Genomic DNA, 13,194 nt, shown 5'->3' with positions numbered 1-13,194 from the left:
CAATATCAAAATAAATGTACTCAGTCTGTACTTCTCCAATAAATTTTCATAATCATATCGCATATTTACCTAGTGCTGGTGTTGGGCGTACTGGGACATTTATAACAATCGATTCCATGTTAGAGATGGCTGAGGCAGAAGGCAAAGTAGACATTTTCAATTTCGTATATCAAGCAAGGCAAGACCGGATGCATTTTGTGCAGACGAGTGTGAGTAAAACCGCTACTTGTTTCCTATCGGCACATATGCACATCGATTATTTAGCAAATAAGATGATTTTAATATTGTAAAGTTTAAAATTGATTACACAATTTTAGAGTTACAACAGAAAATAAAGATGTAATACCAAATCAGTATAATAGGAGAGACGGATTTAAGTGTAATACCACACAGTGTGGCCAACCATTGGACACATATCGTATTGACTATTAGGCGAAGCCTTAACCTGTTTAGCACGTGTACAATTATCATGACATCACAATTAATCCGTGGTAACTTCTAAGATGTCACAAGACAGGGCCTTTAAACTACACAGTATCAACTCACATAACAAGGTGTGTTAATGTGAGGTAAAAGTACACTGACAATACTTTTCCAGGTATGTTTACATTTCCTAATTATAACGTGTCATGAATTTTGACATTATAACAGTGCCCCATGTATCCATGTTTACCTATAGGACCAGTATGAGTTTATCTACTCTGCAGTGCTAGAGGCTACTTTATATGGAAATACAGAAATAGAGACAGGAAATCTGAGGATGAAGCTAACGGAGCTAAAGATGAAAGACAAAGCAACACGAAAGTCTGCATTAGATAAAGAATTTCAAGTAAGTAGATAACCTCTCAGGTTAAAGTGAGAAGTTTTTGTTGTGGTAGACATAATTATTATAACTATGTCGATATGGTAGATATTCACATTATTTCTGCAAAATTTTATTAGCCCATAATGAGCAAGAGGAAAGCTTGTAAATAATTGTCACGATTCCTAGTCGTTCTATGGCATGCAAAATACAACTTGGTCCAATTCAATTCTTAAAATATCACTATCATGACAATCTATCTCCTCATGAACGATATATTTATAGTATTATATCGTCTACTGTAGGTCTTCTAAAATGGTTATCCGAATAATTTTGTAAGGTTAAATCGTTTGCATAGTAATATATATATATGCTACGATCACTACTGTGTTTTTGTTATTTAAGATCCTTAATGAAGTTTCCAGTGAACCAATTGATGGCGAATGTTCTGATGGGAGAGAAAAGGAAAACTTTGGTAAAAATAGATACCCTGAGATAATACCAAGTAAGCACACACATTTTGACGTTCAAACATACTGTCACTCGACGATAGTCGATTGGGAAATGTAACTGGAGGAAGGGGTGGATTATTTATCAAGGATGCTTCCTTGTTTGTGATAGCAGTGATTGAAAGTAGATTTGAATATTCATATGTTTAGTGCGTGGTTGAACTGATTAATTTATTCTAAACTGAATGCAAATGTATTTAAATCTCTTCGGACTAGCAATATGAATTACTTTTTTGAGAGGAGTAGAATCCGATTATACATGAGTTAATGGGAAAGTACAGAAACCTCATAAGCATAAATGTACAGAATTGAACCCAATCTGAACTAAAAATTGGAAAGTGTCTTTTTCAGAATTTTTCTTGCTAATAGTGTCATGTCCATAACACATGGCAAATGAGTAACTCATTCGCTCAACCAATATGTTTTAATCTTCCATCTTCCTTGAAAATGTGAAGATATGTGGCCTGATTATTTACCAGTCGTAGAAACGAAGATATTCTCATTCACGAGTTGTTTGGCAATTGTATAACATGTGCTTTATCTAACCATTTACTTGCAGTTGATCGATGTAGACCACTTCTGACGACACCAGCAAATATCAAGGGATCCACTGATTATATCAATGCGAGCTTTCTCACCGTTAGTATTTTTAAACTTCGAAGGCATGGCAATTTCGATGGGGTTAATCCGTGTGTATATCCGGGCGTCCGTCCTTCAATAATGCATGTCATGCAGTCAGATTTCTTTAAAATGGGACATATGCACATCAATTTTTTTTATATATTGAAATCTGACAAAATGGTGACCATATTTTTTTATATAAAAATCAATTTAGACAATCCATTAAAGTGTCTCACCCCCTATTATCAGATGCAATCTATCTACGGAGGGCTTGACCCTGACCTTGACTTTCAAAATCAAGCCAAGTCCTGTCTATTACAGGCACATTGTAGTGTTTATATATTGCCACTTTCTTTAAAATCATGTTTACAAGTAATATTGAAAAAGTATATACACAAGCATTATTTTTGGTGCTTATGTAATATTCCCTAAATGGCAGTCATATTTATAGTAAAAACTCACTATATTACTGCATGACTCACAAACTTCAATAAATCGAATCTATTCAAGTGTCTAACCCCATATAATCATATGCAAGCTCTCTTGTATGAGTGGCATTTGACCTTAACCCTGATCTACAGAGTGGATCATCACAATTAAGCAATCAATTACATATTGCAGTCACTTTGTAGCAATTATGTGTGACTTGTGTCTTTTCTTTCATGTTTATAGAATGCACACAAGAGAAACATATAAATGCATTACTGTTTTACTCAATGGCAGTTATGTTTGAAGTGAATAATAATGATTAGCCATATAACTCAACAACCTTAATACATAGAGTCTACATCCAATTGTCTATTCAATATTGCCAGGTTTAAATTTGCTTCTGAGACATTGACCTTTGGCCTTGACTCTGATTTTCATGTTCATTTACCGAAATTCGGCAATTTCCTACATTATCAGATACTTTGTAGTATTTATTTGTTAATGATATAGGCAATAAAGATGTGTAGTCACCAATGTTCTCTAGGGACTTATGGTGATATTATTGTTCTCCAAAAAATGTAATACATGTAATGAACACATGTTTACAATGAATACTTGGTGGTATTCTTTGTTATAAGCGTACATTTCACCTTCCATATTCATTGTATAACCAAACAGGTATCTAATTCTGTAAAAAAAAACTAAATTGTGCTTTCTATGTATTATGCATAAATAAAAACTAAAAATAGCTTAATGTATTTGCCCTAATTATATTACATTTTGTTCTAGGCATACACTCGTAAAGATGCCTTCCTAGCCACACAAATGCCGATGTCACACACCATTGTTGATTTCTGGAGAATGGTGTACGATTATAAGGCAAATACTATTGTTATGCTAAATGATATGGACAGTGAAGATATGGTAAGTACTATTATGAATTAAAAACAAACGTCATTGTTATGTTAAATGATATAGGCAATAAAGATATGTTAAGTTAAATTATAAAACAAACACCATTGCTAAGATAAATTATATTGACAGTGAAGTGATACGGTAAGTGATTATATGAAACAAACACCATTGTTAAGTTGAATTATATTGACAGTGCAGATACGGGAAGTGATAGATATAACAATTCTCTTGTCAATGATGACTTAAAAAAAATTGCACAATCATACGATTTAGGAAAGTGCCTTCTTTGTGTTCTGTAATATATACAAACAATTTTCCTAAATCAAAGAGCTATCCATTACACTACCCCCCCTCCCCGTCCTTATGTATATTAACACACAAGGAAAGAAAGACAAATACTTAGCACAAGCGCACGTGCTTGACATTAATTATGCTGATATTGCAGAAGTTATTATATCTGTAACAGCATGTCGTCTTGATCGAGAAAGATCTTATTTGTAGACATTGCTTCAATTGATTGCATGATGCGCATTAAAAGGCAGTGCAAAGCAATGTAGCAATTTGAGTAAGACATTTTGTACATTCAGAAGACGTTCTCCCGTTAGTTGTACTGCAGTGTGCTGTACTTTATTTTAATTTACCGTACTTTACTGTAGTGCTTTACTTTGCCTTGTATTTTATTGTATTGTACTGTATTGTATTGTAGTGTGCTTTTCTTCTGTAATGTACGTTACTTTCATGTACTGCATTGCATTACACTGTGTTGTGCTGTGTTCTGTGATGTTCTGTTGCGTTATGTTCTGTTCTTTTGTTCTGGGTTGTTCTGTGTTGTGTTGTGTTGTGTTGTGTTGTGTTGTGTTGTGTTGTGTTGTGTTGTGTTTTCTAGAAATGCACTGCATTGTAATATATCTAACAAAATGTTTCAAATGCTTAAATAGAGAAAAGGACAATACTGGTGTGACGATGGCATCATGCGATATGGTCCATTTGAAGTTGAGGTTTTAGAGACTGAAGATATCGGTCACATAGTTGAGAGAAGTATTGGTTTGACTCTCCACTCTTCCAAGGTAATAACATAGGTGAATTGCATTTCACTGTGTATTGTAATAGGCCACCTGCCTTTAAAATGTAACAGAAGAATACAGTGGTTGCTATCATTTTGAATTTACAGTCAACGAAACCCTTTTCTGAAAAGCAAAACAAATTTCAAAGTTGTCTAATTTAAGAGTGATGTTTGGTCCCATGTTAACAACAGGTAAAGCTTATAGAGAACGGGTGGGTCAAAAATAGTGTGGGATACCTTAGTTGTCATGTTTGCAACACTTGAATGTCAAATATCTTTATTTGTAAGGCTAACCTGACTTTGCATAAACTACAATAAAGCAAACACCACAAGGGGTATGTGTACTTGCATTGACTGATTAGATGAGCAACACTGGGCATTGTCAAGTTGCTTAATCATTAAAGCAAAATATTTCACTGTGTATACATTAGACTATTGAATTGAATGATTTCTGCAGTGGCCTGTATTTCGAGTTGTACTGATTTATTACCGAACCAGAGTGAATAGAGAATTTAATTAGGCAGCACGATGCTTTTTACATCTCACACATTGTTTTTGTTTTGATTTTTGCTACGAATTAAATACAGGCTGTGATATAAAATATCACATTTGATGTGTGTGCCCTCTAAGTCCCTGTATTTTCCTTATGTAATTCGTATCACAAATCGCTGTGTTGAATTTAAAGAAATAGCACAGTGCGTGCCTAATTGAAACTCAGCATACTTTCTGATTGTAACAACAACTCCATACGACTGATACTGCGACGACATGCCTGCGTACTCAGTTCCTAACGTCATTTTAACAAATAATTCAGGCTTGAGTCCATGTTTATCGACCAAACATCGATTTATTGGAGTGGCTGGTGGACAGCTTTGTTCCATTACATTCTTTATTCACTTATATAGAGGGAAATACCATATGGCAGAGAGAAATACTATTTCACGAAACCTTCACGATGCAGATCCATATTATATTCCCAATTAAGATCTAATTGCGAACAACTTCACGATAGGTAGATTCAAATGGGAGTAAATTTAAAGTTTAACTTGTTTTCAGATATTTCCCAACCAGAGACATCATGTCATGTTGTGCATTATTCACGTGCCATATATTTATATTTTAGAAGGGCGGTCAGACTGTCGTCAAACGAACGATTACACATTTACAACTGACTGCATGGCCATCTGACAAAGATATCCCTGATTCTACATCCATTATGTCAGAGATGTTAACATTGGTTGAAAAAGCACAGCAACAGTCCGGTGACAACCGTATAGCTGTTCACTGCAGGTATGTGTACTATGTATACGTCACTTCTTCCTGGGATAAACGAATGTATAAAGACTGCCAGTTTGTATTGATGATCTTAATGTATCCAGTACAAACCAACCCTTGTTGATTTTAACGTGTTTTATCAAAGGCAATGTAAACATGCATAGAGTGAACGAAGTTACTTTTCTGAATCCGTGTTTAACTACACCCCCACCCCACAGAAATGGACTCGGGCGAAGTGGTGTCTTCTGCTCATTTGTCGCAGCCAACGAAAAGATCAAAATGGAGCAAATCGTGAATGTATTCCAGGCAGTCAAGACACTGAGGGATAACAGACCTCAAATGGTGGAGACGCTTGTAAGTTGTATCTGATATGTTTGTCCATTTTCAACTATAATTCATCTGTCTAGATCTGTCACCCATCCTAGTTTTTGTCATTGCTTTATCTCTATATATGGCATTCAATGAATCATCACTTACAGTTGTGGGATTTGGTAGTTAGTATGGATTTTTAATTCATGAACCAATGTCATCATCATGACGTCCTACTTGAAAAAAATCAATGCGAATCAATATAGCCATAGTCTATGTTTGAAACTTATTTGCAAAGAGCTAAACAAATAGTAAAAGAAGTGTGTCACCGTACGTATAATAACACACATTTTACACATTCATTTAATGTTTTGCAATATATCTATTAACAAACAAGGAGTTGACGTGTTGTTTTACATTGATTATTCAAGCAAGAAGCCATGCCAAAATTGTATTTAAAAAAATCCAAACTAAATACCTAATCCTCATCCATATGACATCTAATAGCATGCCTGATTATTTGTTACAGGCACAATATCAATATATCTACGACGCCCTTCTTGCCTACCTGGACTCCTTTGCCACTTACGCCAACTTTGAATAACGATTGAATCTTCAAAATGAGTCAAATGTCTATGACCCGTGAACTATTTGCAGCCTCGAATGCCATAGTTTGGATCCTATCGGAGAACATCAAACAAGAAAAGAAATACGATATATCCAACATTTGCATAAAACATAATTGTAAAATTACTGTACTAGGTGATGTTTGTTTTATTAAGCAATGTTGCAGGGATAGGGTTCAGTCCTTGTGTCGAATATCTTTCTTGTGAAACACAATCTGTATATACAATTGAAATTAGGAAGCAGGCAAACTTTCGTTTCATTACAAATTATTAATAATCATGCTTACGGTAGCAGTTAAAATAAACAATATACTAATCGAGGAAAGTAAAGTCAGTCACCATACAATGAATGTTTCAGACTCAGCTCGATCTATATCAGCAGTTCACGTTTTATATCTCGCGTGAACAGGCATACATTACGTGTGGAGATTTTCTGATCGCGTGATTTCCACTATTCCAACGGGTAATCAAGGTATTCCGCAAGACCTCATTTGATTTATTTGATAAAACAACATTTTAAGTGTATGGTATATCACATAGACAAGTGCAATATTACTCAAAGATTATTTTTCTGGGGTTAGGGAGATGGTGCATCACTGTTTTTATATACAACATATCTAATATAAGTATTGAACCATAACAATAATGGTGGAATTTAATCTAAAGGTATATATTACTTCAATGTCAAACGTCTTGAAATGTCAAGAGTTTTCAGATTGTAGGTTTACTTAATAATGGTTGTAATTAATCATGGTTTATCCTCACTTCATGAAAAGTCAAATCTATCCGCTTTTTACCGTACCTGTGATCCACATGACATCACCCCTGTAAAGTATGAGACGAAGAGCAATTTTGAGTGTCCACGTCCCCCCCCCCCGGGGGGGGGGACCCGCTATGGATAAATTAAGTCAAAGGTGGCACTGTCTCACATTCACCACAATCACCCCGGGGGGGGGGGGGGGCAACTCCCATAGGCGGCTATACGGGGAGGGTCCGCGCGAAAGGGGTCGTTTTTTATGCTGGTTGGTATCAGAAAGGGTATACTTTTCATGAAGTGTTGGTATCAGAAAGGGTCTGTAAATAAGACTATGCAATCTGGAAGCGTTTCAACCTGTTTTTCTTCCTTGAAAACTTCTCTCGTCGCTCATGCCACTTCAGATCTAGGGCCACCTCCCCCTGAAAACCCTTGGTTTTAGTCACGTACAGCATACAATATTCCTGCAACCATAACCAGACTGAGCTCGAGCGTGTCTCCAGCAATGGTGTAATATGTAAACATCCAAAAATCCAAGAACCGGACCATAATGATAACTATCAACATATAGATGATGATGGGGTTATCAGATTTGTAGTGCCACCATCAACACAAGACAACAGACTGTTTTGGAAGTTGGGTAAAGAAAATGATTATTTTGTTGTATTACTTATTTGAGAAAACACCATCCATTTTTTTTTACTTTGAATGTGACATCTTTTCGGCAACTACTTTGAAAGATACGACATTAGGCCAGAAATGCGTATGCTAAAATATATATTATGTAAATTGAATGCAAATTTATGTAAATTATCATTTTTTCTAAATTTTAAATGCACGATTGCACCAAGACAAAGTTCTGCCCCCCCCCCCCGGCAATTTGGTCAGGCTACGGCCCTGTCGATTGTACTTAGATTAATTAAAATGGAATCAGAAAGGGTATCCTTTTTTGCATAAAAGTGGTATCACAACAGTTTGGGTTTTAATGCTTGTGAGGAGCCCCCCCCCCCCCCCCGTAATGTTACCCATGGAGTTGCCCCCCCGGGACAATCACACAGTCTGTCCACAGGCTGTACTCCTGATGGAAAGGTGTGGCCTAATGAGACCTTCCATACAGTGATTATTAATAACGAGATATACCTACGAAATGTATATATGCAATAATAATATCAGGTAATACATGAAATATTAATATGCAGTTTTGTCTACATGCAAGTAAAGTCAGTCAGCATACAGTGAATGTGTCAGTCTCACCTCGATCAATATAAGCAGTTCAGGTTTTATATCGCGCGTGAACACGCATACAATACGTGTGGAGATTTTCTGATAGCATGATTTCCACTATTTCAACAGGTAATCCAGGTATTCCATTTTAGACCTTATATGATTTATTTGATAAAACAGCATTTTAGGAATGTGGTATATCACATCGATAAGTGCAATATTACTCAAGACTTATTTTCCTGGGGTTAGGGAGATGATGCGTCGCTGTTTTTTATATGAATACAATATGTCTAATATAATTATTAAATCCTCACGATAATGGTGCAATTTAATCTACAGGTATAGACTACTACAATATCAATGTTCTTAGAATATGCGGAGTTTTCAGATTGTAGATTTATCCAGTAATGGTTGTAATTAATCCATATATGCTCACTATACGAAAAGTCTGATTTATCCACGTTTTACAATACCCATGATCCACATGATATCATCCCGGTCCAGGAGTAGTACGAGACGAAGTGCACGTTTTGAGTGTCTACATCCCCTAGGGGTGGTCCCGCTATGGATAAATAAAGTCAAAGCTGGCACTGTCTCATACTCACCGTATTCACATAGTCTGTCCACAGGCTGTACTCCCGATGGAAAGATGTGGTCAAATGAGACCTTCCATACAGTTATTAATAACGAGATATACGTACAAAATGTATATACAATGTTAATATCAGGTTGAACATGAACTATTACTATGAAGTTTTGTCTACATTCAACATATAAATCCATTATATTGAAAATATATTAATTAATGTACTATTTAACAATATGCTGTGTACCCTTCGATGTCAGATCAGTATTCATTATAATATACAGGTATCTAATTCTAGCTTCGCACAAAAAGATATGCATTGAATGTTAATATTTTAGGTGCGTGACTAACGACGTATTTCTAAATGTGCATTGCTTAAAAATGTATTCATGGTTTGAAGTTATGACAAAAAACGAATCATATCATCTCTGGATAGCATAGGATTAAACTTGGACGTCATTAGTCAAGCACCATTTTCATACTTAATATTTGTTATTTGTAAGTTGCATTTATAATTAATCAAATGTGTATCTTTATGTGTAATAATTTAATAATGTTGTCAAGAATTGTATTTTTATTATAAATCTCTTGATATAATAACTCAAATGGGTTGTTTTCAATTATAAACATGGACATCTTCTTTTAAGAAACAGAAGTAGGGATGGTAGAATTTAAATGCAGCAATAGTTAATAGTACATTGTATTAACATGTATAGAACAGTTTAGAATTATAGCATCTAGACATTAAAGTTTACATTGTTTATGTACCCAAGAAAAACAAGCACATTTCATTACGCTCTGATACATTTATGGAAATTCAGATTTTGGGAAGTTAAATCTTCAGTTCTTTATTGAATAATCAGATATTATTCCCCAATATTTTTCTTCGTTAAGTAAAGAAATACGAGTAACCTAATAAGTGGCCAGTCTAGTGACTCGTAGTGAAAATCCTTAGGTCACGACTATTTTCTGGCTGAATGAAGGAATTATCGAGAATGGTATAATTATACCAGTATTATAAAAATAAAAAAAACATCGGAAAAAGTAATATGAATTTTGAGTGTTTGACTGATAGTTCGAACACACTTTACTACTGTCACGTGTATTTCAGCTGTGGTCATGATCAAAATGTAGGTTTATATATCCGTATTAGTGTTATAATCTGTATAATGGAACTTTTAATAATTACAAGTGGGAAGGGGCCAGGGAATTATTCGGGACATAATTTACTAAGTCATTCTCGTCTTCCAGGAATGACTATACTTCGAAAATAGCCTTAGGAGAGGACCACATTTAACTTTTTACAACACTCAGCAGACTGAACTTGCTTCCCCAGGTCCTCGCCTTTCAATTATTACATGCTCCCTGGTGACATAAACTAACAACTTTAATGCATTTAATCCCCAAGGAACACTGTGTTTGTAACAACAATTATATGAAAATTTATGGATTTGTATTCATGTTCTTTTTTTAACACATGTATTCTTTTTTTCATTGAATAAAAAATACTAACGAAATCTTGTAACCAGTGTAAGTTTAGAGCACACCACCATCCCATGTACCTTCTGTTCTAACTTGTGCTTCTCCCTCTCAAAAGCTGTTACACCTTCGTGTGGTCTATAACACAATTCGTTCTGTTGACATTGGTATATAAACCATTCCATGAATAGGTCCATTATGACATGTACTGGGGGTTAAACTAGACTACGAATAGCTGCCTCCAATCTGGGTTGGTAAAGTCGCTCTACGAAGCTGTGGTAAGGAGTGGTAATGTGTAACAACGGTTACATGGACTCATCATTCTCTAACTTCATGAGTTTACTTAAATCCTTGACCTCAACTGATCGGTTTTCGATGACATTAGACGATAGTAATATACACTAGTTGTCTGAGAGTAGTAGCACTTCCAGTGATGAACACTTATTGTAATTTAAAAAAATTAAAAATAAAATATACATCTACCCTTCAAATTTGACCTGATGTTATTACAAATTCCTTCGTGCCACTTTACTAAATTGATTTTTAATATCCGGAAACTAACTATATATGAGTATACTATTGATCGTGTGATATATCAATGCCACAACTGAACTTACTCTTTGATTTGTTTGTTAGATAACTACTTCGTTATATAGTACATCCTAGATAGTGTTGATTCTACAGTGCATATTTTTTGTATACATGATAAATCAAGTCAAACTGATTTTTTGGTATATACCCAAATATCAGCATCTTCAAATCATTAGTTAAAAAGTGAAATTGTTCACATTACTGGTATTTTAAAACTATTGTGACCAATTATTAGAGGGATGACATGACAAGAAGAGAATTGTCAATTTGGTTTAATATTCACAGGAAGGCCTGTTCTCACAGAAAGGTCGTTTTTATGGGTGGGTATGTTTTGTCAACGAATTCCAATTGAAATGATAGGTATATTGTATATACATACGACATACATGGTTGGCAGGATAAACCTATGACTTTCTGAATTAAATATTCAGCGGCACATACGGCAAAATGGATATATCTTCGTTTTACTGTCTACTTTGAAGGAAAAATCATATAGCACAGTTCCATCTGGAGACTTCTGTTCGGTAGTGTTCATTCAACTATATACACCACATATGGCAAATAGCAAAAATAAGAAAAAAGGAAAACTCTCGAGTATATGATTGGCAGCGAGCATTGTTCAATAAGTTAAAGTGTAGGTAATACAGCAATACACAGCTGTATAATAATGTATTGGGAGTAAGATGTGGGCATTGGCAGTGTTCAAGTAATATGGCTTCCGATAGTGTGTAAGGTTTGAAATTGTATGCAACTAAATGGCCTCCTACATGTCCTTATGATTTGGCATGGGAGGAGAATTGCAATATATAATGTCAACTTACAGAAGCATTTAGTAGTCTCTGTTACATCTGGACTTGAATCACCGCCACCACCGACACCATATAGGTCCGTACAGCAAACATGTAGTTCGTATAGGGGAACAAACTATTCACCACAAAGAGGTTTGACTTGGACGGACAAACTGGGGGCACGCAGTAAAGCTGTTGTCATTAGTCTTCTTGAACCATAGTTCGCACTTTTCTATCTGACTGTCACCAATATCAAAATTAGTTCACTTTGCCAGGCATTCCAGTTTACGGTGATGATACTTTTCGATATTTTCTATACCTGGTGCGTCTATTACCGCTGGCTGAATTGAAATATACAAAATATAAACATAGGGTTAATTGTTATTCTGTTCAGGGTGTACGATATTACGAGGTAGTTATTGTATATAATCTAAGAAAAGCAATACAAATATGTTCAGTTGCAGCTAGTGCTGCTTTAATACATCACACACCGTGTCTTGACAGGATCTATAGAATACCATAGCACCTACACGAAAGGGTCGCGTCTCTGCGGGCATTAAAAGGAATGCTACTTCCGTCCATGTAATATTTAAAATAATGCAGTTCATTGTCTTGCCGTACAGTTAGCATTATTACACGGTATTTAAAAGTACAACGTTCATAGTCTATTGTATACTCAAATAAAAATTGTGTTTTTGATTTATGGATTCCTAAACGTCCAGTTAGAATAGGGGCACTAAGAAATGTGTGATATGTTCGTATTTTTTGTATTCCATAAGGTCAAGGGTAGATGTATTTTCATATAATATCAATACTGTTTTCGAAAAACAAAATGTTTGCAACTTTGGACAGAATTCCAAGATTTTAAAACTCTACAACGGATACCATGTCATGGTGACCTGTGACCTCAATTAGGTTTTTAAGTTAATACACGTCATCTCTCCATGTCCGATAAAAAACACTTACAGCAAGTTCTCTAAACAAGAAAAGTATTAACTCACAATTACTCATGGGAAGAAGTAATGGTTTTGACTTGCAATTTATTACATATATGTTGCCGTGACCCGAGTTGCACTCGATAAAATCATGTGGTGTAACAGATACACATAGAACATCAGTGCCGGCGACCATGCAGGAGAACAACTTGGTCGAACCTTACTCCAAATGAACTGACGTGCAAGCAGAACATTCGTCAGACTATCTTGAAAGAAATTATGTTTCGA

At 35.2% G+C, this 13,194-nt stretch overlaps 1 protein-coding gene across 2 annotated transcripts in view; it reads left to right on the top strand.

Moving 5' to 3' along the window:
* The window catches only part of LOC144436161 (receptor-type tyrosine-protein phosphatase mu-like), a 28,595-nt gene that overhangs the window by 14,751 nt on the left and 650 nt on the right, over positions 1-13,194 (top strand). The window contains exons 17-25 of one of the 2 annotated variants that reach the window (XM_078124868.1): positions 74-209; positions 680-829; positions 1,208-1,307; positions 1,871-1,950; positions 3,151-3,285; positions 4,215-4,343; positions 5,463-5,629; positions 5,833-5,968; positions 6,453-6,563. In XM_078124868.1, the coding sequence (XP_077980994.1) occupies positions 74-209; positions 680-829; positions 1,208-1,307; positions 1,871-1,950; positions 3,151-3,285; positions 4,215-4,343; positions 5,463-5,629; positions 5,833-5,968; positions 6,453-6,527 (1,108 nt within the window). In that variant the 3' untranslated portion in view covers positions 6,528-6,563. Of the gene's footprint in view, positions 1-73; positions 210-679; positions 830-1,207; positions 1,308-1,870; positions 1,951-3,150; positions 3,286-4,214; positions 4,344-5,462; positions 5,630-5,832; positions 5,969-6,452; positions 6,564-13,194 lie in introns of those variants that run through there. The other variant, XM_078124869.1, reaches the window with a different exon arrangement.

This window comes from Glandiceps talaboti, chromosome 6 (assembly GCF_964340395.1).
Source record: "Glandiceps talaboti chromosome 6, keGlaTala1.1, whole genome shotgun sequence".
NCBI classification, from domain to species: domain Eukaryota; kingdom Metazoa; phylum Hemichordata; class Enteropneusta; family Spengelidae; genus Glandiceps; species Glandiceps talaboti.
Note: the sequence above shows the minus strand (reverse complement) of the source record. Positions and strands in the feature narration are given on the sequence as shown.